Genomic DNA, 25,941 nt, shown 5'->3' on the forward strand with positions numbered 1-25,941 from the left:
GTGCTTAGGGCTTCCCAGGCACCCCAGGAGCCTCCCTCCCCTCCCCCTCCTCAGCTCCTGTGCTGTATGCCACCTGCTGAAGGCCACAGGCCTGCACATATATGTGGCCTTGAAGGTTCCTGCTGCACACAAGGTAGTCACACTATTAAGTGCTGCTCAGGCCCTCAAGGGGCCCTACCATGCGCCAAAGCTCCAGTGTCTGAGCAAACACACATACACACACACCTGGAGACCCTGGGGAAACACCTGTGAGGCCCCAGGTCCCAAGGGAGTGATGGGATGAGGCCTCTTGTAGAGGGAGGAAGGAAACAGAAGAGCCTGAGCCTCAAGCTTGAGATGCAAAGAAGCAGGGATGGGAAAGGGGAGTGGCCCACACCCAGGGCCTCATCTCCATGGCAACACTTCCCAAGAGCTCAGCTCTCAGAAAGGAAAGCAGATCCGCCAGGTGTTGGCCAGGTCCAGAAGGAAGCTGTCTCTCCCATCCACACCTGGCTCTGGCCGTGACCCTAAGAGGTGAGGGCCACCATTAGAGGTGGAACTCTGTGACCAAAAATGAGTCTGGTATGTGCTTTCCTCAGGGCCCCAAGGCCACCCAGATAAGAGAGCTAAAGACAGGCTCCCCAGGGACAGCCTGGCTGTGCTGGTCACAGTGTGTCCTGAGTTCCAGCTGGAGGCCACCGACTCCCTTGCCCTGGCATCTGGAGAGAGAGAAAACACTTGCTTGAGGAACAGCTGCCCTCTTACCTTTGCTGCGAGGCCTCCCTGACCAATTTCAGTTTCTGTGGCCATGCTTGTGGCTCTCCCATAGCTAACTGTTCAGCTCTCAGGGTTGGCAGCTGCCAGCCTGACTGTAAGAGATGTATGGGTGAGACAGCCACCGGTGACAAGAGCATCTAAGTATCCACGGGGATAGAAACTTCAGGTAGCCCAGGAGGACGGCAAGAGGAAGCCCTTGCTTTAGCTTCAGGCTAACGGATGAGACCAACGAGAATCATGAGCAGGGGCTGCCTGGGGCCTCACGTTCTGTATCTTTGTCATCTTTGTGTCCCTCAGTCACATGTGCTAAAACAGCAGGCTCAATGTTCATGTAGAATAATAAGGCAAAACATCATATCTGGGGGGGGGCAGTGATAAGTGAAGGGCCCTGGCAAGCCTGCGCATGGCAACCACAGGCCCGAACACGGCAAAAATGGTGCCAGTGGGGTTTGCCCACCCCCCCGCCTTCTTGCTTGTTAAACCGTTAGATCACATTCCTAAGGCTAGCCCCCAAAGTCTATTCCCTTATTTGGCCACTGACTCCTTCCTGAGACTAGACAATAAGGTTCAACAATCAAAAGGTCCCACAAAAACAAAAACAAAAACAAACACACCCCATCTGCTACGGCCACTTTGTCTGACACAGAGGCAGACCCTCACCATCCCACCCAGCTTGCCCTTTTGAAGGAATAAATCTTTGAGCTGAGAATGTGGGTGTGTTCTGCACTGACTCTGAGGGGCCTCCAACCCCTACAATAAGGCCAGTGCCAGGCTGAAACCCAGAAGGAGAGGAAGGGTGGCAGAATGCATGGGCGCAGTGTGGGGACAGGCATTCACATCTCTGCCAGGCAGATCTCACCCGTGTGCCAGTGTTGACCTCCAGGATGGATGAGGTACACCAGCCGCCTCCTCCCTCCTCATTCAACAGGGGCTACTACCCTGCCAGCTCCAGAGGGCCCTAACTGAATCAGGTTAACCATACAGAGCTGGGGAATTGGCCCAGCTGGTACAGCGCCTGCTATGTAAGCATGAGGACCCGAGTTCAGATCCACTCTAAGAGCTGGGTAGAGCTGTACAAACTCGCAACCACAATGCCAGAGGGTAGGGCTGGGGGCATGGAGACAGGAGGATCCCTCAAGTTAATCGGCCAGCCAACCTAGCAGAATCAATGAGCTCCAGGTGCTGAGAGACCCTGGCTAAAGAAAAAAAAAAAAAAAAAGTAGAAAGCTTTGGCGGAAAACACCTGACCTTGCCCTCTGGCCTCGGGAAAGCGACTTGAGCACTAGGCTGGGCTTCTTCGGCAGCTGCTGCTACTGACTGGGCTGGAAAAGCCAGGAGAACATTCTTGGGGAGAGGAGACCCCCCAGGGCTTCAGCAGCGTAGAAACCCTTTGGCAGCATGGGACCAGACAGCAGAGTTTCCAACTGCCTAGTTACTTCCTTCCAGGGACCCCATGTTCCAGAAACTCCTGCAGTCACTTCCCCCAAAGTCCCAGAGAGGAAAGGCGGCACACGTTTAATCATTTTTACCTCTGGGAGTTTTTCTTGGATCCCTTTCTCACATCGCTCCTGGCGTTAGGAAGCAAACGCCCAGGCAGCCAGGCAGAGGCTGAGATGAGCTGCAGGAACAGGGCGCCTGGGAATTCCTCAGTCTCCCTGGCTACCTCGGCATTGTCTGGGCAGAAGCGTGTGGGGCCCGGAGTCTCCATCAGGCAAGGCCAGTGTTTGTTTTAGATAAACCACAGACTCAGTTCAGCCAGCTCCAGGCCTCAGGAGGGAGAAGAGGGGCTGATAAAAAGAGGCGCCTGGTCTTTGGGACAACACCATTGCTACTTCCTGGTGCCGAGCAGAGTGCAGGGCCGGGCCTGTATCTCATCACCACACAACACAGAAAGATGGATGTGGTGTTACCCGGCCAAAGAGAAGGAAGGGGAGGTCGGGGAGGAAAGGAGCCTGCTGGCAAAGGCAAATCAACTAATGAGCACGCTGGAGTTTGAACCCAGGCGTCCTCGTAAGCCTTCCTGAGAAAGCAGGCTGGCTCTCCACGTGTGGGTGAGGCCATGTGTGCAACTTGTCATAACATTCCCCACAGTGGCTCTTACTTGGCTCGAACCCAATTTGTAGGCAAGTGTGACTAATCCAAGGTCACGTAAGTAAAGTGGCTGAGGCCAGGACTGGTGCTCTAGTCTCTCTGTTTTCTTGTTCCTTCTTGCCAGTCAGTATGTGGAAAAACCAGGCCAGAAGACAGTCCATCCACACTCACCCCCCCTAAGAAGTCCTGGACCCACCTCCCTGCCTGGATCATCAAATCCACCAAAACCATCCAATAATGAAAGTGGACCTACTGTTGCAGACACTACTCCAGGAGGAAGTGTTTGCAAGGCAAATGGAGGGCAAGAGGAAACTGAGACAGTAAATATTGGGAAAACGTAATCAAAAGGAAAATGAGATGACCAGGGATGATGATATTCATGCCCAGTCACCGACATAAACTCACTTCATGAGAATTCAATGTTCTGGTATCGGGGATACAAGAAAGGAAGGAAGACAGCTATCTTTCCACTCCCACACATTACCCCATATAACACCCCACCCCCCAGCTCTGGTACTGGGGGTGGACCCTGGGGCTTGTGCATGCCAGGCAAGCACACTTTCCCAGCCCCGACAGCTGACCGTTCTTTATGGAATCTTCAGTTGTCACAATAAGCTTGCCTTTAAGTATTTTTCTTTGTTTTGCTTTTGAGACTGGTTCTCATATAGCCTAAGCTGACCTTGAACTTAATATACAGCAAAGAATGGCCTTGAACTCCTGATCTTCCCGCCTCGGCCTCCAGAATGCTGCAATTATAGGAACACACGGCGCTCAGCTTCATGCTCTCATTTTAAAAGATTGCAAGTGGGTACCCTAGAAAGGAGTACAGGGGCTGTCTCTGACATGAACTCAGAGGCTGGCTCTTTGATCACCTCCCCCTGGGAGGGGGGGTGCAGCCTTGCCAGGCCACGAAGGGAGGAAGATGATTCAGTCAGTCTTGATAAGACCTGATAGGCTAGGGTCAGCTAGAAGGGGAAGAGGTCCTCCTAGGGAAAGGGCATAAGGGGAGAAAAGGGAGAATGAATGGGATTGGGAGGAGAAGAGGGAGGGGGCTGCAGCGGGGATACAAAGTGAATAAATGGTAATTAATTAATTAATTAAAAAAAGAAAAAAGTTTGAAGGGTACAAACCCGTCAGTGTGGCTCAGACCCCAGGAGCCTTTGGTAGAAGACATAACCAGGAAAACGGCTTAAGAAAGTCTAGAAGGAACTGGGCGGCGGCGGTGGTGATGATTTGAACCTCTAATCCCAGTATTTGTGTTTAAAGAGGCAGAGGCAGGTAGGTCTCAGAGCTGGAGGCCAGCCTTGTCTACAGAGCAAGTTCAGGACAGACAGAGCTACACAGAGAAACCCTGTCTTGAAAAACAAAGAACAAACAAACAAAAAGAAAAGCATAGAAGAAGCTGAGAAGGGGGCTGGAAGGATAAGAGCACTGGCTGATCTTCCAAAGGCCCCAAGTTCAATTCCCAGACACCACATTATAGCCATCTATAATGAAATCTGGTGCTCTCTTCTGGCCTCACAGGCATGCAGAATACTGTAAAAATAATAAATAAAAAAAGGGGTGGGTGTGCTGAGGAGATGGCTCAGTGTCATAGAAACATGAGGATCTAAGTTTAGAGCACCTGCATGACGCAGAAGCTGGTGTGACACCTGAAAACCCAATGCAGGGTCCTGGAGACAGGTCAATTCCAGGTCTCACCGGCCAGCCAGCCTAGCACTTACAGCGAGATCTAGGTTCAGCGAGAGACCCTGCTTCAAAAACGTAAGGCAGAGGAGCAACTGAGAAGGCCATTTAGTGTTGACCTCTGGCCCCCACATGGATGTGCCTGGGCAAGCACACAGGCCAACATGGCACACAAGACGGGGAGGGAGATATCGGTCTGGAAGGCTTTGTGGTGCAGGCTGTGTAGGTGGTAGAGCAGTATGAGCTAAGCACAGGCAGAAAGCCAAAGGCCATCCAAGTCGTAGGGGTGCTGGGGAGCTGGCTGCTTCCTGATGGAGTGAGGCCACATTCCTTTCCCCCCAGTCCTACCAGGCCCTGCAGTCAGCCCCGGGGGAGTGGCAGAGTCTACGTTCCAAGCTAGAAAGCTGCAAGGACATGCCACAGTGGCACCTGGCCTAGGTCAGTCCACCCTCTGGGAGGTCCAAGGTGAATTTAGCCATCAAAGGACTGTGTGCCTTGGGCTGGGGATAGTGGCAATGCTTGCCCAGGGGTTCCACCCTCAGTACTGTACACAGTAATCCTGGCACTCTATTAGAAGGGTGAGAAGCTGAAAAGTCACCTTTGGCTTCATAAGGAGTCCAAGGCCAGCATGGGCTAGAGATCCTGAGAAAGGTGGAAGGAAGAGAAAGAGGAAAGAAGGGAGGGAGGGAGAGAGGAAGGAGGGGAGGAAGGGAAGGGTAGGGCTTGTTCTAAGGCTGCATTACTCATTCACATGAACAGCTGTGGTGCAGGACCAGGGACACAACCCTGACACTCCACCTGCCCTCTTTATCTCCCTACCTCCTGAGAGCCCACCCCAGGCCACCCTGGAGGTGCTGAGCACCCCAGTGTTCCGGTACCTGCCAGCTGTTAGCCCTGGCTCCTTCTGAGGCCTCCTGGCTGACCCTTTGGAGCAAAGCTGAAACTGGCTAGGCTGTAAGCCCTGGAGCATTCTTTTTGTCACTCTCTCCTCTGCTATCTGCGTTTTCGGGGGGCAGGGGGGTCTCCCAGGTATCGATGAAAAGCTATTTCTTGATTAGTTCCCAGGAGGGAGACTAGGAAGGTGACCCTAGGACATTCCTTGGCCAGGGGCACTCCAGGCTAGTATGACATAGAGGTGACTTCAACTCTGTGGGGCCTAAGGCTAGCCTGGCCTGCACAGCTCAGCCAGCAGCCACTGGGGGAAGCAAGCTACAGGCCTCCTTCCCAAGCAAAACTTACTGGGCCCTTTCCACAGTGGATGTGGTTTAGAGAGAACCAGCACAGGTTTTGAGACTCCACAGCTCTAGGTCTGAACTCTTCCCTCCATCTCTTAGGGAAGCCATTTTTGCCTCTGAGTGTCATCTGCAACAGGCCTGTACCTCCATGTTGCATTGTGAGAGACAAATAATAATAAAAAAAAAAACTTAGCACATTACAGATATACCCAGTACCACCGTCCCTGCTAACTGGTCCACACAGGCTGAGACATAAGTCATTCTATGACTTTGCCTTCCTCTGATCCCTCGCTGCATCTTTTCCAGCGACCATGTTAAGAAGAGTCCATGTTGAGGAGGAGGAGGAGCCAAGGACCTGAGAGGGATCTACCATCATGTAGCTGGTGAGGGAGGAGTCCGCTTGGAATTCACACGAAGCCACCAGAAGGGCAGCAGCGCTCCTCTGGGGACGTTACGGGCCAGGCCCCAAGGTCGGCCCCTAAACCTCTGCATGCAAGTCTACGCTCACAGCTATGTCAGACAGCACGAGAGCTGAGTTTTACAGAACTGGGGACTGCGATGTAGAATAGGTCCCTGAATGAGCAGCCAAGCTGGTCTGGGGTGGAGGGGCTACCTGGCTTCAGAGCTCTGCAGTGTGGCCCTGATGCCACCAGGCTCTGCAGTTCCCCATGCCAAGGTCTTGATCTGTTACTGCCCAGGGCAGATCCTTATATCATCAACTTGACCCCAAGGGACAGGGCAGATAGAAAGTCATAGCCCAGGAGCAGAGGCCACTCCCTGTGAACCCTGACAAGCTAGCAGGGAAACTGAGGCAAGATGTCTTAACCTGCTTCAGATGAGCTGAGGGGTCCTGCCAAGGAGCTGCTTGGGATGGTGGGGAAAAGGGTGGGTGGGTGACCTATCGACAGCCATGGTCTGAGGCTGGGGTGGGAAAGAAAGACAAGATGTCCTTATCCCACTTGCCCCGGAAGGACATGGCTGCCTAAAAAGCAGTTGTTAAATCGGAATCATTTCCTATCTCCTGAGATGAGTTTTGTCGCTTAGAGAGGATCTGTCCTCTTCTAAGCAGCTACTTCTGTGTCACCTACTCCTCAGCACGCTGAAGAGCTTTAAAAAGCCTGACAAGCTGGGTGTGCGGTGGCTCACGCCTGTGATCCCAAGCACTTGGGAACGAAGGCAGGAGGACTGCTTCCAGTCCAAGGAGCATGGACTACACAGAAAGACCTTGTCTCAGAAATCCGACCAACTGCCAAGACACGGTTAAGTATTCATGGATCTGAGTCACTGACGGGTGGATTAGCAGAGCTTTCCTATCTGGCCCTTCGCAGGCTTCGGGAGCCCCAGGAGAGGGCAGAGGGCAGCAGCAGAGGGAACTGGAAAGGGTTTCTTCAGGCTGCACATGTGGTCCAGCACATGCCGGCACTCCTTCTGGGAGAGGAAGCACTGCGTGACAGGAATATAGCAGCAAGCAGGACACACTTGGGAGTCTAAGCGTGGAATCCACATCAAAAGGGCTCTGGGCAGTTAGGTATCACTTATCAGCAGCCCAGGTGACTCCACTTATGAGTGACAGACTCTCTGACAAGCTCTTGTCACTCTCTCTCTCTCTCTCTTTTGAGTCAGGATCTCATGAAGCCTACATTGACTTTAAATTGAACTCTTGATCCTCCGGCCTCTACCTCCCGTGTGGGGATTGCAGGCTTTTTCCACCTCCATGGGACTGAACCCGTGGCCTTGTGCATGCCAGGCAAGCATTCTCCCAAATGAGCTATTAACCACCCCCCACCCCCACCCTGCGACAACACTGATGAAAACTCATCACCTGAGCCAGAGCATCCCATCTCCATCCCTTCCCCTTACAACACTGCAGACTCAGTCGCTGCCAGCCAGGAGCCGAGCAGTGCCTGGAAAGCCTCTGCTTGAGGCTCTGTGTTCCCTGTCAGCAATGACTGCCTCACACACGCTGGAAACTCTTTGATCTCAAGCTGCAAAGCTCAGAGTTAACCAGCTCCCTCGGGGCCACACTGTGAGGGACACTACCCTCCTCTACCCCCTTGCTGCTCCTCTGGGGCTTACCAAGTAGATTCTTGATGATGGCTTGGTTGTGTTCCCAGAGGTTGCTGAAGGTTCCCCAGCGTGAGTGGCCATCGGGCACAGGGTTGGCCTTGATCCAGCCCCCGCAGGCATAGCTGAAGAAGTCCTGGCATGGGTCTACTGTGGGGTCCATGGAGTTTAGGATGGAGCTGGTCACTGAGACGCAGGCCTCCGTCAGACATACCGGGGGCGTTCCTGAGAGACAAGGACAAGAGGCCAATGAGAGGTGAGCAGTACAGATGGTCTGGAGCCGGGGGGACACAAGCCCTACCTGGCCCTGACCTAGCAGGGAGGCTACCAGATCCCTCACAAGATAAAGAGCATGGTGGCACAAAGCTGTAAGACAGGCAGGAGGATCAGAAGTTCAAAGTCAACCTTAGCTACAAAGAGTTTCGGGAAGCTAGCTGGAGACACACGAGACCCTGTCTTAAAACAACAAAACAAAATTGCTGTGCTTTTGGCATGGGAACTGAAAAGAATCTTCTTTAAGTGCTGGGAACAGAGCCAGGGCCTTGCACATGCCAGGCAAGTGCTCTCCCACTGAGACACAGCCCACAGAGAGCCTTTCTGTGGCAGGGGTGACGGTGCCACTTACAGTAACACTAGATCAAATCCCCTTAAAGAGAACTGCACCCCCCAATTCCCGGCCACTGGGAAGGCCAGAACTTTATGAGGGGAAAAAGAATGTCTGTGTGTTTGAAAAAGGCTGTTCACTATTATGACATAAGTTCATATTTGGAGAGGAAAAAGAATACCTATTGTTTTTATTCGGTAAACTACAGGAAGTCAAGTCTGACAAAATCTTGGCTGGAAATGCCCACAAGACACAGTAAGGGGACCTGAGCTTGAAAACAACATGAGGTGGTGGTACACGCCTTTAATCCCAGCACTCAGGAGGCAGAGACAGGTGGATTTATGTGAGTTTAAGGCCAGCCTGGTCTACAGAGTTCCAGGACAGCCAGGGCTACACAGAGAAACCCTGTCTTGAAAAACAAACAACCCAACCCAACCCAACCAAACATCCCTGGCTAATGAATGGAACTAATGAACAGCTTCGGGGTCCTCACCTGACCAATTGATAGATTGTGGCCCTCTTGTCTAAGTCCCCTGTTCCTTGGAAACCTTCCCAGGCCCTCTGGTGCTGTGTTCCTTCCTGCTGTGGGCATCTGCTGTCCTATCACGGACGGTCCTACGTCACAGCCATCTTCCTGTCCACCTCCCCGCTAGGTCGTGAACTGGTTTTTACACATCCATGCCCCAGCGCTGTGCTTGGCACCCATTGCTGTTCAGTCAATGTTTGGGGAGTGAATGAAATGACCTACTGAATCAAAGTGTTCTAAGACCACGTCACCTGCCGGAGAGGTGGCAAATACTCTTTGCTCTGGGACGCACACGGCCATTTGAGAAGGCAGCTTAGGTCGAATTTACTCATCCAACTGTACCTGGCCTCAGGGCCATCCAAGATGCTTTAATTCTTTAAAAACATCTATGTGTGTAAACATACATGTCTCTGTGTGTGAATGTATTATGCGACTGTGCGTGCCATGGCATGCGTGTGGAAGTCAGGGGACAATTTACAGGCATCAGCGCTCTTCTCCTTCTACCATGTCAGTGCTGGGCTAGAACTCAGGTCACCAGGTTTGAGAGCAAGCACCTTCACCCACTTAGCCATCCATCTGGCCCTCAAGATGCCTGAAAATACTTGGCAGAACAGGGCTAGGGAAACAGGTTCATCAGTAACCCCAGAGCCCATGTACAAATGCCAGGGGTGATAGCACACACTTGTAATCCAATGCTGAGGAGGTGGAGACAGAGGGATCCCTGGGCTTGCCGTGAGCGGGTCGAGCGTGACAGGTGAGCTCCAGGCTGCTGAGAGGCACTGTCGTGAGGGAGGTGAATGGCATTCCTAAGGATGTCTATGTTAGTTTTGTCGCTGTTTGGAAAGAGGCTCAAAGTCTCTGGAAAGCAGGCCGAAGCAGGGAGGTAAGGTCAGAATGTCCTCGGGGGCCCAGACGCTGGTTAGAGGTAGGTCTTCCAGAATTGTCTGAGGAGTTGTTTTGCCTGGCCTGTGGTGTTTGCTCAGATGCAGCCAATGTCGGGGTTCTGCCAAGACCCGAGTTGGCTGCAGCTTTCTCTCATGGTGCATAGGTCACCTGATCCTTAGCCCAGCTCCATCCACGCAAGAGGGCCGTTCTTCTCTCAGGAGGTAGGGAGAGGAACGAAACAGAGGCAGACGCTGGAGTCTGCCCCTTGGAGTCCCACCTGGCAGCAACAACAGCTGCTTGAGATCTGGGGATCAAACTCACGCTGCCTGGCTTGGCAGCCAGCACCTCTACCCATTGATCTATCTTGTCAGCCCAATGATGGTTTGTATTTAGAAGCTGTCCTTTGGGAGTACGCTTTGATTTCTGGAGAAACATGTTGGGGTTCCTACGGGGAGTCCCAGAGCAGCCTGCTCTCCATCTCTGGGCCAATAGCTGGGCAGACAGTGCTGGGCCCACACTGCCTGGAAGGATGCTCTCAACTGAAGCTGACTCAGGATGGGGGCAGCTGCAGAAAGAGAATGCTCCACCTGTGCTCTGTTGATGGAGCAGACGTGTGTACACACTCATTTGTACACCTCCACAATCACTCACACACACACACACACACACACACACACACACACACACACACACAGAGGCTTGGTAGAGAAAAGCCGTTCCCAGTTCTACTCTCCTCTACACACCTCTGGCCAACCAGCCATTCATTTATTCAGCTTCTCCATACCCATGGCTATGCTAGACACACGGTTAAAGGCCTAGAAATAAGTACTTAATCAGCACTTCCGAGCCAGGCAGGCACATTTGGGAAAACGCCTCTATAAGCCATTAGTTAGTCAGTTAAATCATCAGGCAATTATTTCTTAAGCGTCTTGTAGATACTTAGGTTAGCCACAGAGTAAGCACTCACGAAATGTTTGTGGAATGAATGAATGAATGACTGTGTGTCCCACACAGGAGGGAGGGGCTTATGAATAAAGTCCCAGCCCTCCATTTAGGAAGCCAAAATGCCCCCTTCCCACTCCAGGATGGCTTCCCCCAAGCACTCACAGTGGAGAAGGCTCAACATGGCCATTATGATGGGGTGAATGACAGCCAGGGGGTGGGACCCCAAAGCTCCCTTTGGTTTATCTGACTGACAAAAAAATAGACAGTTGAGAGCAGGAGGATAGGAGACCCTGAATTTGATTTTTAACCTGGATCTATTCTTCCAGGATCCACCCTTTACATGACCCCACACGGATAGCTGGGTCACAGGAGCCTATCATGACAACAGTCAGAGGGGTCCATAAACGCAGAGGGCCAGAGGGATCCATCATGACAACAGGGCCAGAGAGACACACCATGACAGCAGGGTCAGGGGGACCCATCACAACAGGTCAGAAGGAGCCATCACGTGACCATCCAGTGTGCGGGAGAGTCATACATGCATAGAGACACACAAAGTCTCCGGGGCATGAAGTGTGGCCTTTCCAGGGTGCCAACAGACCCTGGACTGCATGTCAATTACAAAGGGAGGTGGGGCCTTTGCTCTGGATTCCTCTGAACCCTGGAAACCTGTGAGCAAACGCAATCTCCGCAATCCATCCCCCGTGCCTACAGCCTGAGGCGAGTCAGTCTCTGTGCCTCCACCACACCTCACAGGAGTTGCATGCGTGAGGAGGAGAGGACCATAGAAAGTGGCTCAGTAAACAGAGGCCATTATTGCTATGCTCATGACACTAAGGCAGGCAGGCAGCCACACCTTCAGAGTAACTGAGCCAAAGCTAACTCAAGAAGACCTTGGGGACATCAGATACATGTCATTAGTGTCACCCTCAACGAGGTACTTTCCCCTGTACTTAGAGAAGAAAGAAATGTATGTAAGATGTGAAAATTAAGTGGCTTGTCCAACCGTTAAGCTACTGGACTGGAGTGTGAACTCCTGTCGTTTTTGTTGTTGCCTTGAGGCAGGGTCTAATGCAGCTTAGGAAGGCTTTGAACCCACTAAGTAATCCAGGCTAGCCTTGAAATCCTCATCTGCCTGCCTCAGCCTACCAGGGCATCGAGATTATAAGCATGAGCCATTGTACCCAAATTTGACCTTCTGACCTCAAAACCTTGGTATCACTTATTCCTATCTATCTGTACCCTGAGCCCTTAGGGCGTCTCTCTCCTTGACTCTGGAGGCCAATCCTGGCTTGAACAAGGACCTCCACCTTTTACAGAGTGACAGAGCACAACGGATGATAGTCAAGCCAATCACAAATCACAGATGCACCTACTTGTCTGGTACTGGATGCCCAGGGTTGCCAGACAGGCCACCAGGCCTGCTGCCAGAAGTGCCACCAGTACCACCAGCCGCTTCTCCACGGAGGTCCGAGCTGCCCAGCACCTCTGGCCGCTCCGGGGGCTGCGGAAGTTCACCTGCAGGGAAGGAGGCAAGAGGGGAGGCGAGACCATGAGCCCAGGGCTCTCCTTCCCCCAAAGGAAGGGGCTCTGCTGCAGATCCAGACCCTGGGGAGGCATCAGGCTGCCCTTCTGTCTCAGGGGTGGTCCAGTTCCCACAGAATCTGCCCTAATCCAGGAAAGGAACCACCGCCCCGGCTAGTAGCTTCGATTTGCACTGGGACATCAGAGCTAGCGGCTCAGCTAAGGAGGGCTTGTGTTTTCTCTGTCACCCGATACCGGTAGATGAAAAAAAAAAAAATCTACAGCTTTTCCAATTCTCCAGTAAGGAGCTCAAAAAAGAACAGGATGTTTGGACTTTGAAGGCATTCAGAGGGCGGCCAGCTGGGCCCTCCTCAGAGCCCCCACACCTACAGAGCCAGAGACAAGCATGACACAGTGCCAGCTCCTGCAGGCAGGACACACTCAGCTAAGTCTTTCTAATCCTATCAGGGCTGCCTCATCCCTTCTCTTTTTACAAATGAGGAAACCGAGGTCCATTTATCTCATAGCTGAGTAGGTAGGGCTGAGATTTGCAGTAGATTCTAGAGACACAGGTCTTAGGTGACGAGCGGGGAAGACAAGAGGAGAAACAGGTCCATTCATGGAGGAAAAATGTGCCAGGCCCCCATCGTCTGGCTAAACAGGAAAGGAGGCACAATGACAGGAAGTGGAGGGTGTGGGAGGTCCTTGGGGGCAGGAGCCTGGAGGGGACATGCCTGCACACGGGACCCTCAGCCCATGCTCTTCATACCCAAAGTCGGCATGGGGTTAGGGGTGGGAGTCGGGGAGAGTTCTCCCTGAAAAAGCCAGGAGGGGCACAGGACAGGAAGTGTCTCCAGAAGGTGGGGCTGTTCGGTGATGTCACCCTGTACAAACAGCTGGGCGCCAACTCAAGGGGGAGAAGTGGATTCCTTTGCTTTCAACTGCTTACGGTCAAGAGAGGAGGCAAAGAACAGACACGTGGACAGGGAAGGCTTCCTGGAGCAGGTGATGTCTGGGTTAGGTGTGGACCAATGAAGGAGGAGCTGGTCACGGGTGCAAGGCACAGCTCTGAGAAAGAACAGTTCAAAGGAGTGGAAGACACGTCACTGGAGGAGGAGGAGGAGGAGGAACAAGAGTCCTTAAGAGGTGCCCAGCATACCAGGGGACCTGGGGACGCCCAGCTCTGGCTCACTGAGTTCCCCACACAACTGTGTAGGAGCTGCCCCCAGAGCAGGTCAGAGCCTGGGAGGTATCCTACAACTGGCACATGATATTTGAGATGGGTCACCCTAGGGAAGGGTGTCTTGGCCAGCCTGGGGTGCTAAAAGAGAAAGAGGAACGTGAGGACTTCGTATGGAAGAAGAACTGGGATCTAAAACTGAGAAGAGAATGCTGAGAACTGGAGACATTCAGTGACTGAGCCCCCATGGTGATAGCCAGGTTGGAGGAGGGGGGGCTCCCTGAGGAGATCCCCTCAGCTTTCTGAAACAGGAAGAGGTAGAGGTTTCTGACCAGGGTACTTTCACCTGTTCAGAGACAGCTGAAGAGGCATGCTCCTGTTGACACAGGACCCTTCAGCCTGTCACCTCAGGTTCTGGTATACAGAGAGACCCCCAAGGCCTTGAGTCAGGTACAGCCTTGCTGAGGGACATGGGACATTAGCATCCCTTCATTTGGCTGTCCTTCTGCCCCAAGACTTGTCCCAGCCTTTCTCTTCCACCTTCTGGCCTCTCCTGTCCCATGGCCGTGGCTCAGTTAACAGAGCATGGAGGCAGGGAGACCTTGGTTTAAGAAGCTTCCTTTGCCTGATGTCAACTCCAAGGAGCTGGTGGAATAGACTGTTTAGCTTGGGGGACAGCAAGGAAATGTCACTTCATCGGGGCACCAAAGTGCCATGGTGAGGGGAATAAGGAGAAGAAAGCTGAAAGGACATCACGGAGGTGAGGGAGGAGGACAGAAGAGATGGCAGATAAAAGGAGCACAGAAGAAGAGGAAACAAATGGATAGCAACTTATAAATGTTTGAGAGCTGACTCTTTTGGGCCTGGCACCCGTTTGTTCTGTTTTGTCGCTTGGTGGGGGAGTTCCCAAGACCAGGTACTAGTGTGAGCTCCAGAGGAGGTAAAGCTAGTGGGGGCTTCGGAGTTAGAAGCAGAGGGTACAAAGAGACAAGCCACCTCTCCAGACTGTGCAGCTCCTGTCCATGAGGCCCCACCTCCCCAAGAGAAAAAAAACAGGCAGCTGGGACAGCGCTGTTCCATGTCAAGCAAAGTGTTGAATCTAAACAGATGGCATTCACCATGAATTAAATTAGAATTAAGTCAGAACGGGATTGAAATTTCTCAGTTCCAAGCAAGAGCTGCAAACGGGATTTGAAAATAGGATCATTAACCTCTGTCATGCTCACTGCTTGACTTTCACTGCTGGGCCAAGCACTTCTGAGTTTCTGGACAGACCTCGCTTCTGAGGGCAGGGGGAATTGGGAGCATCTCCTAAGGGCGAGCGTTGCCTGGAAGCTCTGGGCTGGGAGCAGGAAAGGCTGGGCAAAGGTAGTATCAGGGTACCACTCTGCCCCTTTTTCCTGAGCCCCCCCCCATACATGTGCCCTGGGGAGGATCCCATGGGATGAGGTGATAACAAAGAAATACATGTTTCCATGCTTTCCTTTAAAAAGGAGGGCATGCCAAATGTAGGAGCCAAGCTGTGGCCTCTTGGAGGGAAATAGGATTAGTGGCAGGCAGCCCAATCCGTCTTCAGAGGTGCCTGGAAGTGGCTGCTGGCCGAGGCACAGCGCTGATACCCCAAAGATGGAGTCAGAGTCACCCTGGACTGTCAGGCCACTGACAGGGTCAGCGTCCTACTTACGAGGTAGAAACAGAAAGACAGCAGGGGAGATGGGGATGCCCTCCAAACAGAGAAGTGGGGGGAGGGATGAGGCACAGGAAGAGGGATGGAGCTACAGACAGCAGAAGAGGAGAGACAGAGTGGGAGGGAGAGAGCAGAGGTGTCCAGCCCCGGTGTTCCCAGGGTTTGCCAGGCAGGGAAACAAAGCCCATTATAAGTGGGGATAAATATTTGGTTACAGTGGTGAGCGCCTGGCTCACCTAGGCTGGCAGCAAGAACAAGTTCTGCAGGTGAGGAAGGATGCCTGGCCCCCGGGGCCCAGGGGAAGAGCCAGCAGTGCAGGGGTGGGAACCAGGCTAAACACACTTTCAGAGTCTGAGGGCCCCCAGCAAGCTGGCTTCACGGAGCAGCAAACAAGGGTTGTCTGCCAAAGCTCTTGGGGAGCCCAGAGGCCCAGCACCATGCAAGCTCTCTGCCTCAGACTCGGCCTTTCAGAGGAGGCAGACCGTGACAGCTCAGCCTCACAGGGAGAGTCTGCCTCCCTCTGTGGGGGTGTCATTTTGGGGGAAGTTCCCTTCCAGTAAAGTTTCCATGAGGTAGACTTTCAGCTGAGGCTACTGAGGTCAGCCCTGAGCAGAACCATGACGACTTCCCCACTCTGTCAGAGTGACCTGCCCCTCCCTACCTGACCTTGAAGAGAAAGTGCTGGCTTAACAGTCCCTCCTGTGTGAGTGGACCCCAGAAGAATCAACCTTTAAGAGAAATCACAGTCCTAGAAAATGTCTTCCCAGAAGGAAGCTCTCCAGCTTTTCTTCCTTCCTGAGAAAAGCAGGTCAGCTAGCACCCCGAGGGGCGTGCCAAGGCAGCCTCAGGCCTATCTCCTACCTCCAACACTAGGAAGCTGGGGTCACCAGGTGTGAGTGACCAATTCAGAGTCTAGGACACACTGGCCAAGAGTCTTACACTATAAGAACAGAGCTGAAGGTCCTTCCTGATAAGGGAAAAGTTGTTTGAAAGTCCCTTCAAATTGTTCTCCCAAGATAGCCTTATGCAGAGAGTGGGAAGGTGAGGTGCGATTTTTGTATCTCAGCTTTCCTTTTCTCTAATTTCCCCCACAGAAGTAACTGGATGTATTTCAAAGGTTTTAACAGACAGCTGTGGCCAGGCTTCCCATGCTGGCTGCAGGTGTAATCTTGACCATTTTCCTTCAAGCTACTGTAATCGGTGTGTGTGTGTGTGTGTGTGTGTGTGTGTGTGTGTGTGCATGGATTTCTGTCTGTCTGTGTATCTTTCTGTGTCTGTGCATGTGTGTGTGGAGTGTGCGTGTGAGAGAGGTAACTGGCATTTATAAAGCAGAGCTTTGGAGGGAAAATGCTATTTAACACGGGGCATCACAGAGGTATCAGCTGCTGTGACAGCTAAGTCAGAGCACCAGATGTAACTTTCATTTTTTTTAAGCACTATTGCCTCACTTGAATCTTAGCTGTGACTCTAAGAGGTGGTTTAACAACAATAATGCATCTTGTTTTTTCTTTCTTTTTTAAAGATTTATTTATTATGTTTCCAATGTTCTGTCTGCACGTACACCTGCACACCAGAAAAGGGCACCAGTTCTCATTATAGATGGTTGTGAGCCACCATGTGGTTGCTGGGAATTGAACTCAGGACCTCTGGAAGAGCAGCCAGTACTCTTAACCTCTGAGCCATCTCTCCAGCCCCCAATAATGCATCTTGTAAAGAAAACTGTATTCATGAGGTGTTTTCAGGTCTAAAAAGCCCCTGACAGACAGGTAGGGCTCCATATCTTTAAACTGTGTGCTCAGAGGCCTCCTGGCTTTTAGCAGAGTGAGCGCCATTGGGGGAGTCATGGAGGCTCCCAGCAAGGCTTGCAGGGCACCTCCAGAAATGCCCCCAAATTCTCAGCAACCTTCCTGCATTTTCTGCACAGAAATCAGAAGATACACCTAGACGGGAAGCTGGCTGTGGGGACACCAAGATTGCAGTTCACCCCACAACACAAGGACGCCTCGTCCCCTTCCCATGTCTCAGCCTCACACCTGTGTTATGGCTACCATGTGGCTACCAGCCCTTACCTCACAGGTCACAGAACAATAATCGTAGCAGTGACGCAGGTCACTCGGTTTTCTCTTAGCCTATCTAATAGATGAGGGCTGAAAAAGATTCTGTGGCTTGCCCAAAGTCTCCAGTCAGAATTCACACTCGGGTCCCTAACTTCAGAGAGAGGGTGCTCTGTGTTCTGGGTGAATCTCACTCAGACAAATGTGCTGCCGATATGAAAAGGCTACATATACCGAAATGGACCGAGGCTTAAGACAGCACATTATATTCTCGTGAATTCAGAGATGGTTTATGCTGGTGCATTTAGAAGTTCTATGAAAAGTGAGACTAAAAGAGACTGGGCTGTGGAGAGGGTGCTGCTTAGCTCATTCTGAGGAGTCCACAAGGGAGGGGGCTCCAGACAGACTGGACTTGGCCGTCTCTCTAATTTCTAGCACCCAGATGATCCTGAAGTTAGCTGTGAGCCCTCCCAGAGCCTCTATTTCCTCATACACGGGTAGAAAGAGTAACCCTCAAGCCTAGAGGTGAGGGGGCAAATCCCGGTGAGTGGAGGTGCTGGAGAGAAGGAGCTGAGTGTTGCAGAGGACCTCAACGAAGGCCATTTCCAAATCTGGAACTCCAGCGTCTTACACCTGCAGCTGCCAAGAGCTGAAACTCTACTCCTTATGTGCACCGCCTTGAGATAAGTTTGATTAGGTGCCCCTTCACCAGACACCCAAGACTCTTCTCTGTCCCTCCCTTGCCCGACACGGGAGAAGTTCTCTTTGTCCTGGCCCTCTGTGGGATGGTTTTCCAGGAGCCGGATCACAGATCCCAGCTTGCCCATCCAAGTCCAAACCCTACCCATGCTCTGGCTTGGCCAGAAAGCTCTGCCCTGGGGGGTGGGGAGGAGAAAGCCTGGGCAGCAGCCCTCCTCAAGGCACGGTCAAGCCAGGGGGATGTCAAGTCTCTGAGATTCCCACAAGAGCAGACCCCAGAAGGAAGGAACCAGGCTTCCGGACAGGCTGGCAAAGGACGGGGGGGGGAGGGAGGGAACTGAAGGCCACCCCCAACCCCCGTTAATGAAGGTAGTCAGGGAGGAGAGGGAAATGAAGGGGTGACGCTTCACAGACAGGGCTCCAGGGAGGCGGACCCCACCATGCCAAAGCTGGAACAGCCTTAGACTGTCAGTGCGGGGTCTGTGTAACCCCAGGAAAGTTCCTCCTCCCCCACCCCCCTAAGCTGTTCTGTGCAAAGTTCAGGGCTTCAACTTTGCATCTGCGGGTTGCATGGATGGTACTGCAGGTGGGATGGAAGCCAGCCTCAGAGCACAGGAAGTGATCCCCAAAGCACCGCTGCTCAGGAAGGGGTCCTCTGCGGGCCCAGGAGCTGCTGGGTGCACGACCCACCTCCTTCCCTTCAGGACTGGAGGCGGTAGTGCCAGACTGCGCATGCCCGAGCAGGAAGGGTCAGGGTTCCTACCTGTAGGCCATTGGGGTACACGTCGCCCTCAGAGAGTGAGTCCACCAGATCCTCTTCGTCCAGCGTGGCTCGCTTGTAGGTTGACATCTGCAATGCCAAGTGCAGTACAGACTCCCTCAGCGTCTCCATAGTCCAAATGGGAAAGCGGGCCCGGCGCCCCGCCCCGCCCCTGCCACCCGAGATCAGCCCACGGATGACCGGCCCTCCCCGCGCGCCACGCCCGCCTCACCCCTAGAGCGGACAGCGCGGCTGACAGCCACACGCTACGCATGCTGCACCCCGCGATGCCCAGCCCGGGTCGGGTGCCCTGGTGCCTACACAAGCGGGACGCCGGGGGCGTGGCCCCGCTGGAAGGTGGGCGTGGCCTGCCGGGCACATGCCCCTCCTGGGCCTTCCGCGAGAGTTGGGGTAGGGTGGAGATCTCTTCTCACGCCCAGCTCCAGACCAGCCGGCAGGAGAGAGCCTCATTCATAGTGAGGTCCCCAACGGCAGAGACCAAACGTCAAGTTCAGCAAAGCCTAGACAATCAAGACACATTCTTTCTCCATCAGCCCTTAGCTGAGACGTGGGGTCTTCTGTGGAGCTAAAAAGGCTAAAGGCGGGGAACGGGAGTGGAGCCAGGAATACCCCCACATCGCGGTTCCTTTCCCTCTAATTCGTTAGTTTTAAAGCCAGAGTTCTGAACGACGTTCACACAATTCTAAGAAAGTCCCAAAGCGACGGGCGCACGCCTGTAATCCCAGCTCTCAGGGAGGCAGAGGCAGGAGGATATGTGTGAGTTCGAGACCAGCCTAGTCTACAAAGCGAGTCCAGGACAGCCAACGCTACACAGAGATATCCTGTCTCGGAAAACAACAAACAAACAATAAAGTCCCAACGCAATGAAAACTGCTGAGTGAATCTGGCGGCCTGCCACCCTCCCTCAAAGGAGGTGGCCCTCCCATACACACGAAGAATCTTCACCTCATGGGCCAGCGAGATGGCTTAGCTGGTAAAGGTGCTTGCAGTTAAAGGCCAACCACTTGAGTTCATCTCCAGATTCCACATGACGCAAGGAGAGAACCATGTCCCACAGGCTGTCCTTCACCCTCCACAAGTGTCACAGCACATACACTCACAGCCACACGCACACGCAAAAATAACAGCAGGAGTTCTTGCAAAGGGGGGGGCATGGCGGTGCATGCCTTTCATCCCAGCACCTGGGAGACAGAGACATGCATATCTCTGAGTTCAAGGCCAGTCTGGTGTACATATCTTTATCTTAAAAAGAAAAAAAAAAAAAAAAGGTGTGGGGTGGGGAGAACCATTGCTTTGGGATGGGCTAGAGATACGGCTCAATGATAGTGCACTCCCCACATCTCATCCTCAATACAGCAAGAGCAAATAAAACCTCAAGGCTTTGGAGTAGATCAAAAGTTAATTAAAAATTTTAAAAAATACTTAAAAAGAACCCAGGTAGGTAAAGTTCCATCTCAGGAGTACAGAACTTTCTTTAAGTGTCTCCTCCATCGTCAGGGGCCTCTCCTGTGACCCCGGCTGGAGAGGCAGTCTCTGACAGATGGTGAATAAGACATGCTCTCTCCCACCTCAGGACCCCAAAGGTCTAACCTAGTTTTCCAAAAGGTACCCCACTTCTAATAAGTCACTCAAAGATTTTCAGCTTTCCAAAGAGCCATTTTTTTTGGTCTTTTTTAGGCTTATAAAAATGTGTTTGAGTGTTCTGACTGTATGTATGTATGTATGTATGTATACCTCATGCGTGCCTGGTGCCAGTTATGGATGGTTATGAACCACCATGCGGGTGCTGGGAACTGAACCTAAGTCATCCAGAAGAACAGCCAGTGTTCTTAGCCGCTGAGACACCCCTCCAAAGCACCATTTCTGTTCAGTCCCAACTTGGTTCTCATTGTACGGCAAGTGTGGAGGGGTGAGGTGGCTGTCCAGGGGAGGGGGAGGGGCCGGTGGGGAAGGTAGGGCTCCTAGGAGTTCCCAGGCCTTACGGGCCAGCAAGATGGCTCAACAGGTAAAGGTACTTGCTGTCAAATCCGACCGCTTCAGTTCATCCCCAGGACCCTCCTCCCTCTAAGCCAGCTAGCCGCTGGAAGTGAAATTCTCATCACACCACACTGGCTTCAAAGTCTCCTGTGTCCTCCAACCTTTTGCCAGGCTCAGGGCTGCCCGTCCCTGACCCTCCCCTTTAGCCGCCACTCACCAAAGCCCCAGATTTCTTCCCTGGCTTTTGTTCAGATCTGCTGGTACCTAAGTTGCTTGTTCTCGGCCAAGTCCTTTGTAGCTGCTCCTCCCTCCATCTGGAACATTCTTTCCTAATCTTTGCTCCTCCTACAGCTGGCCCCAGACTCTCAGATCAAATGCCACCTGCTCAAATGTTCAACTCGCCCCAAGTAGTTCCCCGAATTCTCCTACAGCAGCCTCTTACTTCCTTATAGTACCTACTGTGTCTGTTAGGTTTGTTTTGTTTTGGGAGGTCTTCTTATGTAGCCCAGGCAAGCCTGGAACTCACAACCCTCCCATCTCTACCTCCAGGAACTGGGATGGCAGGGGTGCACCTATCTCCATGTACACCTGCCAGGACTCAGTTAATAGTTCGCTACTGTTTTGTAAATCACCAGAGGAAAAGAATTTTGGTTCCCCCAGCACCTTCCCCGGAACCTAGGTGGGCCAGAGAAGTAATGGTTCCTGCTCCCTATCCTCAGCCTGGTCACCTTTCCCTTTGGTGGTTTTCCTTGGCCCCTCTTATGCAGAATGAAACTGAAGCTATGGAAGAAGCTTGCGGGCTGGTTAAGCAATGGCTCCTCCCACTCCCAGTTCATTTCAGAGACCTTCCCTTCTGGGAAACCTCCTGACCACTGACAGCATCTGCCCCCCCTGTGATATGTCCCTCAGTCTCCTCCCCATGCTACCTCCCACCCCTCTTCAGATAGGAGTGTAGTGTGCTGAAGACAGCCTGGTCTGCTCCCTCAAGGGCCCAGTCTGGGGCTACAAGCTTCCAGATGTTTGAGCAAAGGTGCAAACGGTTGGGTGGACAACCATGTCCCATCCACCCCCCTGCAGCTGTTAGTGGCTAGATGACGTGGGCGGCTCAGGTACCTCTCAAGAGAAATAAGCATTGCAAAAAGATTTTTCAGCCCACAAAAGCCCCGCCCATCCCTGCAATGCTAGCTCGGACCTGAAGTGAAAATGCACTGAGCTCACCCACCTCTGCTGGGGGTGGGGACACATTATGGCTGAGTGCGGGGCACTCCAACAATAGCCGTCCTCTCTCTGGGCCTGCCAGGTGCTCCACAGATGAAGGAAACCCGCAGCCATCGGGGCTAGCTCGGCAGGGGTGTCTTCCGTAGACATGGAAGGGGAGGTGGTGAGCGGACCCCGCTGGGTGTCACGTAAGACATGTCTTTCTTGCCTCACAGCCCTTCACCCCTCTTGGGCAACATCCTTACCTCCATTTAACAAATAGATGGCTGAGGGCCAGGAAGGATTCAGCCCACCCCCAACCCCATACAGTGCCCTGGCTGGACCCTGAGGCAGCTGGGATATGAGCTTTCTACCTATCAGCAAACCCAGTCAGGACCAGAGTCGGGTCACAAGCCTGGGTCCTGGAAACCAGGGCCTGAGTTCTTTGTGGAAGGCAGGACTACTTCCTGTGGGGACCTCACGGAGTCTGGACGCCCGGGAAGACAAGGCCTGGGGCTGGCGGAATGGCCAGGGCTTGTTTTAATGGCCTCATGGTGGTTATATGGGTGCCACACCTTACCCCAGAACTGCTGAGTTCTGGGGAGCCTCTACCCCTTCCTGAGAAATCTGGGCTGCATCTGGGCCGGGAGCTCGCAAGAGGACTTGGCTGAGCTGAAGAATGGCAAAGCGCTGCCAGGTGTGGTGGCACACAGCTTTAATCCCAGCACTCAGGAGGCAGAGGCAGGCAGATCTCTGTGAGTTCAAGGCCAGTCTGGTCTACAGAGTGAGTTCCAGGACAGCCGAGCTCACACAGAAAACCCTGTCTCAAAAAACAAAAAAGAAAAGACAAAAACAAAAATGGTGAATCGGGAACTGCTGCTCCCTGTGGCATGTGGGTCCCAGGTCCCCAATGCCCAGCTCTACAGGGAAAGAGAACGGGATGAGGAAAGTGGAACCAGATCTGAACACCCACTCTGCAGCAGCCGTCATGGGTCTGGGATGAGCACAATCGGGGCACAAAGATGCTTATGTGTTTCTGATGACAAAGGCCCATGGCCTGGCGTTACCCAGGGATTCCACGGGCCCCAACAGCTTCAGTCACTCATATGACTCATGTGGTTGGTTTGCCTAAGGCAGGGGATCTGCAGGGAATCTTGGAGCATGTCCGAGGCGACAGAGAGAGTGGAGTTTTGCGCCCAGGCTGCGAGGCCACACCCTGAGCTGTTTTCACATTCTGTTTCTAAGTCTCCATTGCTTGGGGGGTGGGGGGAACCTCTTGTGGCCAAGCGCCCATCATTTGTTTCTGCCAGCAGGCTGGGATCTTCGAGATGACACATGTCACCCGGTACACACTCATTCAACAGGCTTCTTGAAGTTGGAGCCTGCCAAAGCTCTCGCTTCAAACCTCAGTCCGCTGCCCCATTCTGCCACTTCCCTGCTGTGGGACTCCGTTCTCTATGCCTCAGTTGTATCATTTGGAAAACTGGGTAATTAACAGAACCCCCCCCAGGAGTGCTGTGACACATAAATGAGTTATTAGAGATAAGTGCTTAGATCAGTACCAGGTCCATGGCAAGTACCCGTGTTATTCTTATTGTGATTACATAGTTGTGTGTGTGTGTGTGTGTGGGCACAGATGTTGTCTTAAATAAAACAACAAATGAATGTGACTGGCCAACGCTAGCAATATAGCTCAGTGGTAGGCCTTGCACACCAAAGGCTTTGGGTTTGAGCCCAAGCAAATAATAGTAAGAAGAAGAGGAAGAGGAGGAGGAAGCAGCAGCTACCCCCAAGCCACTGACTCTGGCAGCAAACAGGTCCAGGGTTCTTTTATGACTGTCACATTCATGTCTGCCATCACCTTGCGGGACCAGTCCTGCGACACCCATTTCACAGGTTTGGAGATTGAAGCCTGGGTCTTAGATTTTCCTCATCTTCTTGAGGTCTCTTCCCTCCTTCCTTTTCTTGTGGCTCCTCCCCAGGGCCTAGCTCTTAGGCCAGGCTCTTTGGAGGCCCCAGGCCTCTCCATCTGAGCTGTAGGAATAGAGGGCTAGAACTTGGTAGGTGGAGAGAGAGGCACTGCTTTGGGACACCAAAGGTTCGCACGGCAACCACCCAAGGTTGTTCGCACGGCAACCACCCAAGATTGCTTCCCTTGAGACGCACGGCAGCCCTGCCAGGAGCAGGTCACTGTGGTAGTATGATGGAGACTCTACGCATGCCCACCTGGCCCACGTTGACTTGTATACACAAACCCAGGAGGCCCTGAGGGGCGCTGTTGCCAGCTGTTCTGGTACTCATAGTAGAGGTGGCCCATGCCTGGCTGGACACCCCCGCTTCTTCCCTAATGCATGGGTGATCTTTCCCCTTTCCCCCACCAGGGAGCCCCCATCAGTCACCTCTGGCCTCCAGTCTTGGCCCAGGGGTTCAGCTCCTCCAGAAAGCCTTCCGTTATTAGCCTCCTAGTTCCTGGAGCTCCCTGTGGCTCATCTCCCACTGAATTCTGGGTAGAAAGATGTAAATTAAGTGACAAGATCCAGCCTGTCTCCTGCTAACAGGCCAACTTCCTGGGGCTATAGAATGAAAACTGCGGGCTGGCACCTCCACCTTTTCTCCACCCCAGGATCAGACTCTTGGTATCTCTTTTCCTTCATCCCTCACAGCCCCCTCCCCCATGCACCTTGGAATCACAGCAAAACACAAAGTCAGGTCCCCTAAAGCACAGGTTCCTGCTCCGGAGCCTTTGCCTATACACAACCCTCAGATAACTCCTCAGCTCAGGTATCTTCCTCCAGGCAGCCTTCCAGGGCTTCACCAGGACCCTTCCCCTCTCTTCTCAATCTGGCCTTCAGCGTCTCTTTCTGAACACAGCATGGCTTTGGCACCTCAGTTCCTGCCTGTACATTGGTTTTTCCTATCTCATGGGAATAGAAAGAGCAACTAGCACATGGGTCTTTATGTGTGCTGTGTTAAGGTAAGGCACTAAGCTGGGTGCCCAGCGGGGAAGGGGCATTAACAAGTCACTGTCCCCATGGCATGTGCCAGGTTGTGAAAGAGACAGCTCTTCATGAGGGAAAGAGGACCCACTGGCATAAACAAAAGGACGGCAGAGGGTGTTCACACATGCCCAGCAGCCCCACATCTGGAAAACCAGAGTCTGCTTCTATTGATGGGGGCTCTATCCCACAGCAGATAGCTGTGCCAGGACAACAGCAGCCGCCACCTCCTGCCTCCCCTCCTCGCACCTGTTTGGTCCTGTCCACCTCAGGCATCACTTCCCGGATCTTCTCTGAATGCTGTGTTTGAGGCCCACCAACGAGCTGGCCCTGGGTCCGGAGCCACCAACAGACACCTGCACCTTGGTGCTCCAAGCACCCTTGTGAGGACAACCAGCCTGGGCAGTCCAAGGCTGAAGAGGCCAAGGGCGCCGGAACAATTTGCTGATCTAATCACATAAAACTTAGGACAAAGCTAATCCATCTGGTTTAATGATATTTATAACGTGACTGACCTGCTCGGTAATTAGGTTTAACCAGGAAACAGCCCGTGGAAGTGGTGGTAATTAGTATTTGTGTTATTCTGGTGGGCAGGCCATGGCCAGGAAGAGGAGAACACAGATGGGACAGGAAGCATAGGCACATGCCTGATTTGTGAACCCAGAGACAATCAACTTATGTGGATGATCCTGTCCAGCCTCCACTGAGGTCCAAGGTGGGCATGACAAGTCCTTCTCAAGGTTGAGAAATAAGCGCAGAGAGGCCCATCTCTTGTCCAAGGTCTCGCAACCAGTGAGCGACAGCCCGGGGTTCATAGGCTTCTTGTTTCCTAGATGACTAGGGTGAAGGCTGGGGGACAGGAGGCTGACACAGCAGATCTGACATCAACTTGCTCTTTAACAAACACAGAGGTGCTGGAGGGGCTGAGGGTGTAGCTCAGTTGATATAGGCTTAAGATACACGAAACCCTGGTTCAACACCCAAAACCTTATACACAGGGTGTGGTAGTACACACCCATGATTCCTGCACCCAGGAGGGAGACAGGAAGTTTAG

The 25,941-nt window shown here is 52.8% G+C and overlaps 1 protein-coding gene across 2 annotated transcripts in view; it reads right to left on the bottom strand.

The window, feature by feature from the left end:
• Ece1 (endothelin converting enzyme 1) overlaps positions 1 to 25,941 on the bottom strand; it is a 96,930-nt gene that overhangs the window by 32,442 nt on the left and 38,547 nt on the right. The window contains exons 1-4 of one of the 2 annotated variants that reach the window (XM_021630796.2): positions 18,929 to 19,063; positions 18,700 to 18,786; positions 12,169 to 12,310; positions 7,845 to 8,057 (exon numbers count right to left, since the gene is read on the bottom strand). In XM_021630796.2, coding sequence (XP_021486471.1) covers positions 7,845 to 8,057; positions 12,169 to 12,310; positions 18,700 to 18,786; positions 18,929 to 18,970 — 484 coding nt within the window. In that variant the 5' untranslated portion in view covers positions 18,971 to 19,063. Of the gene's footprint in view, positions 1 to 7,844; positions 8,058 to 12,168; positions 12,311 to 18,699; positions 18,787 to 18,928; positions 19,064 to 25,941 lie in introns of those variants that run through there. The other variant, XM_021630797.2, reaches the window with a different exon arrangement.

The sequence above is a fragment of the Meriones unguiculatus genome, chromosome 3, assembly GCF_030254825.1.
Source record: "Meriones unguiculatus strain TT.TT164.6M chromosome 3, Bangor_MerUng_6.1, whole genome shotgun sequence".
Classification (NCBI taxonomy): domain Eukaryota; kingdom Metazoa; phylum Chordata; class Mammalia; order Rodentia; family Muridae; genus Meriones; species Meriones unguiculatus.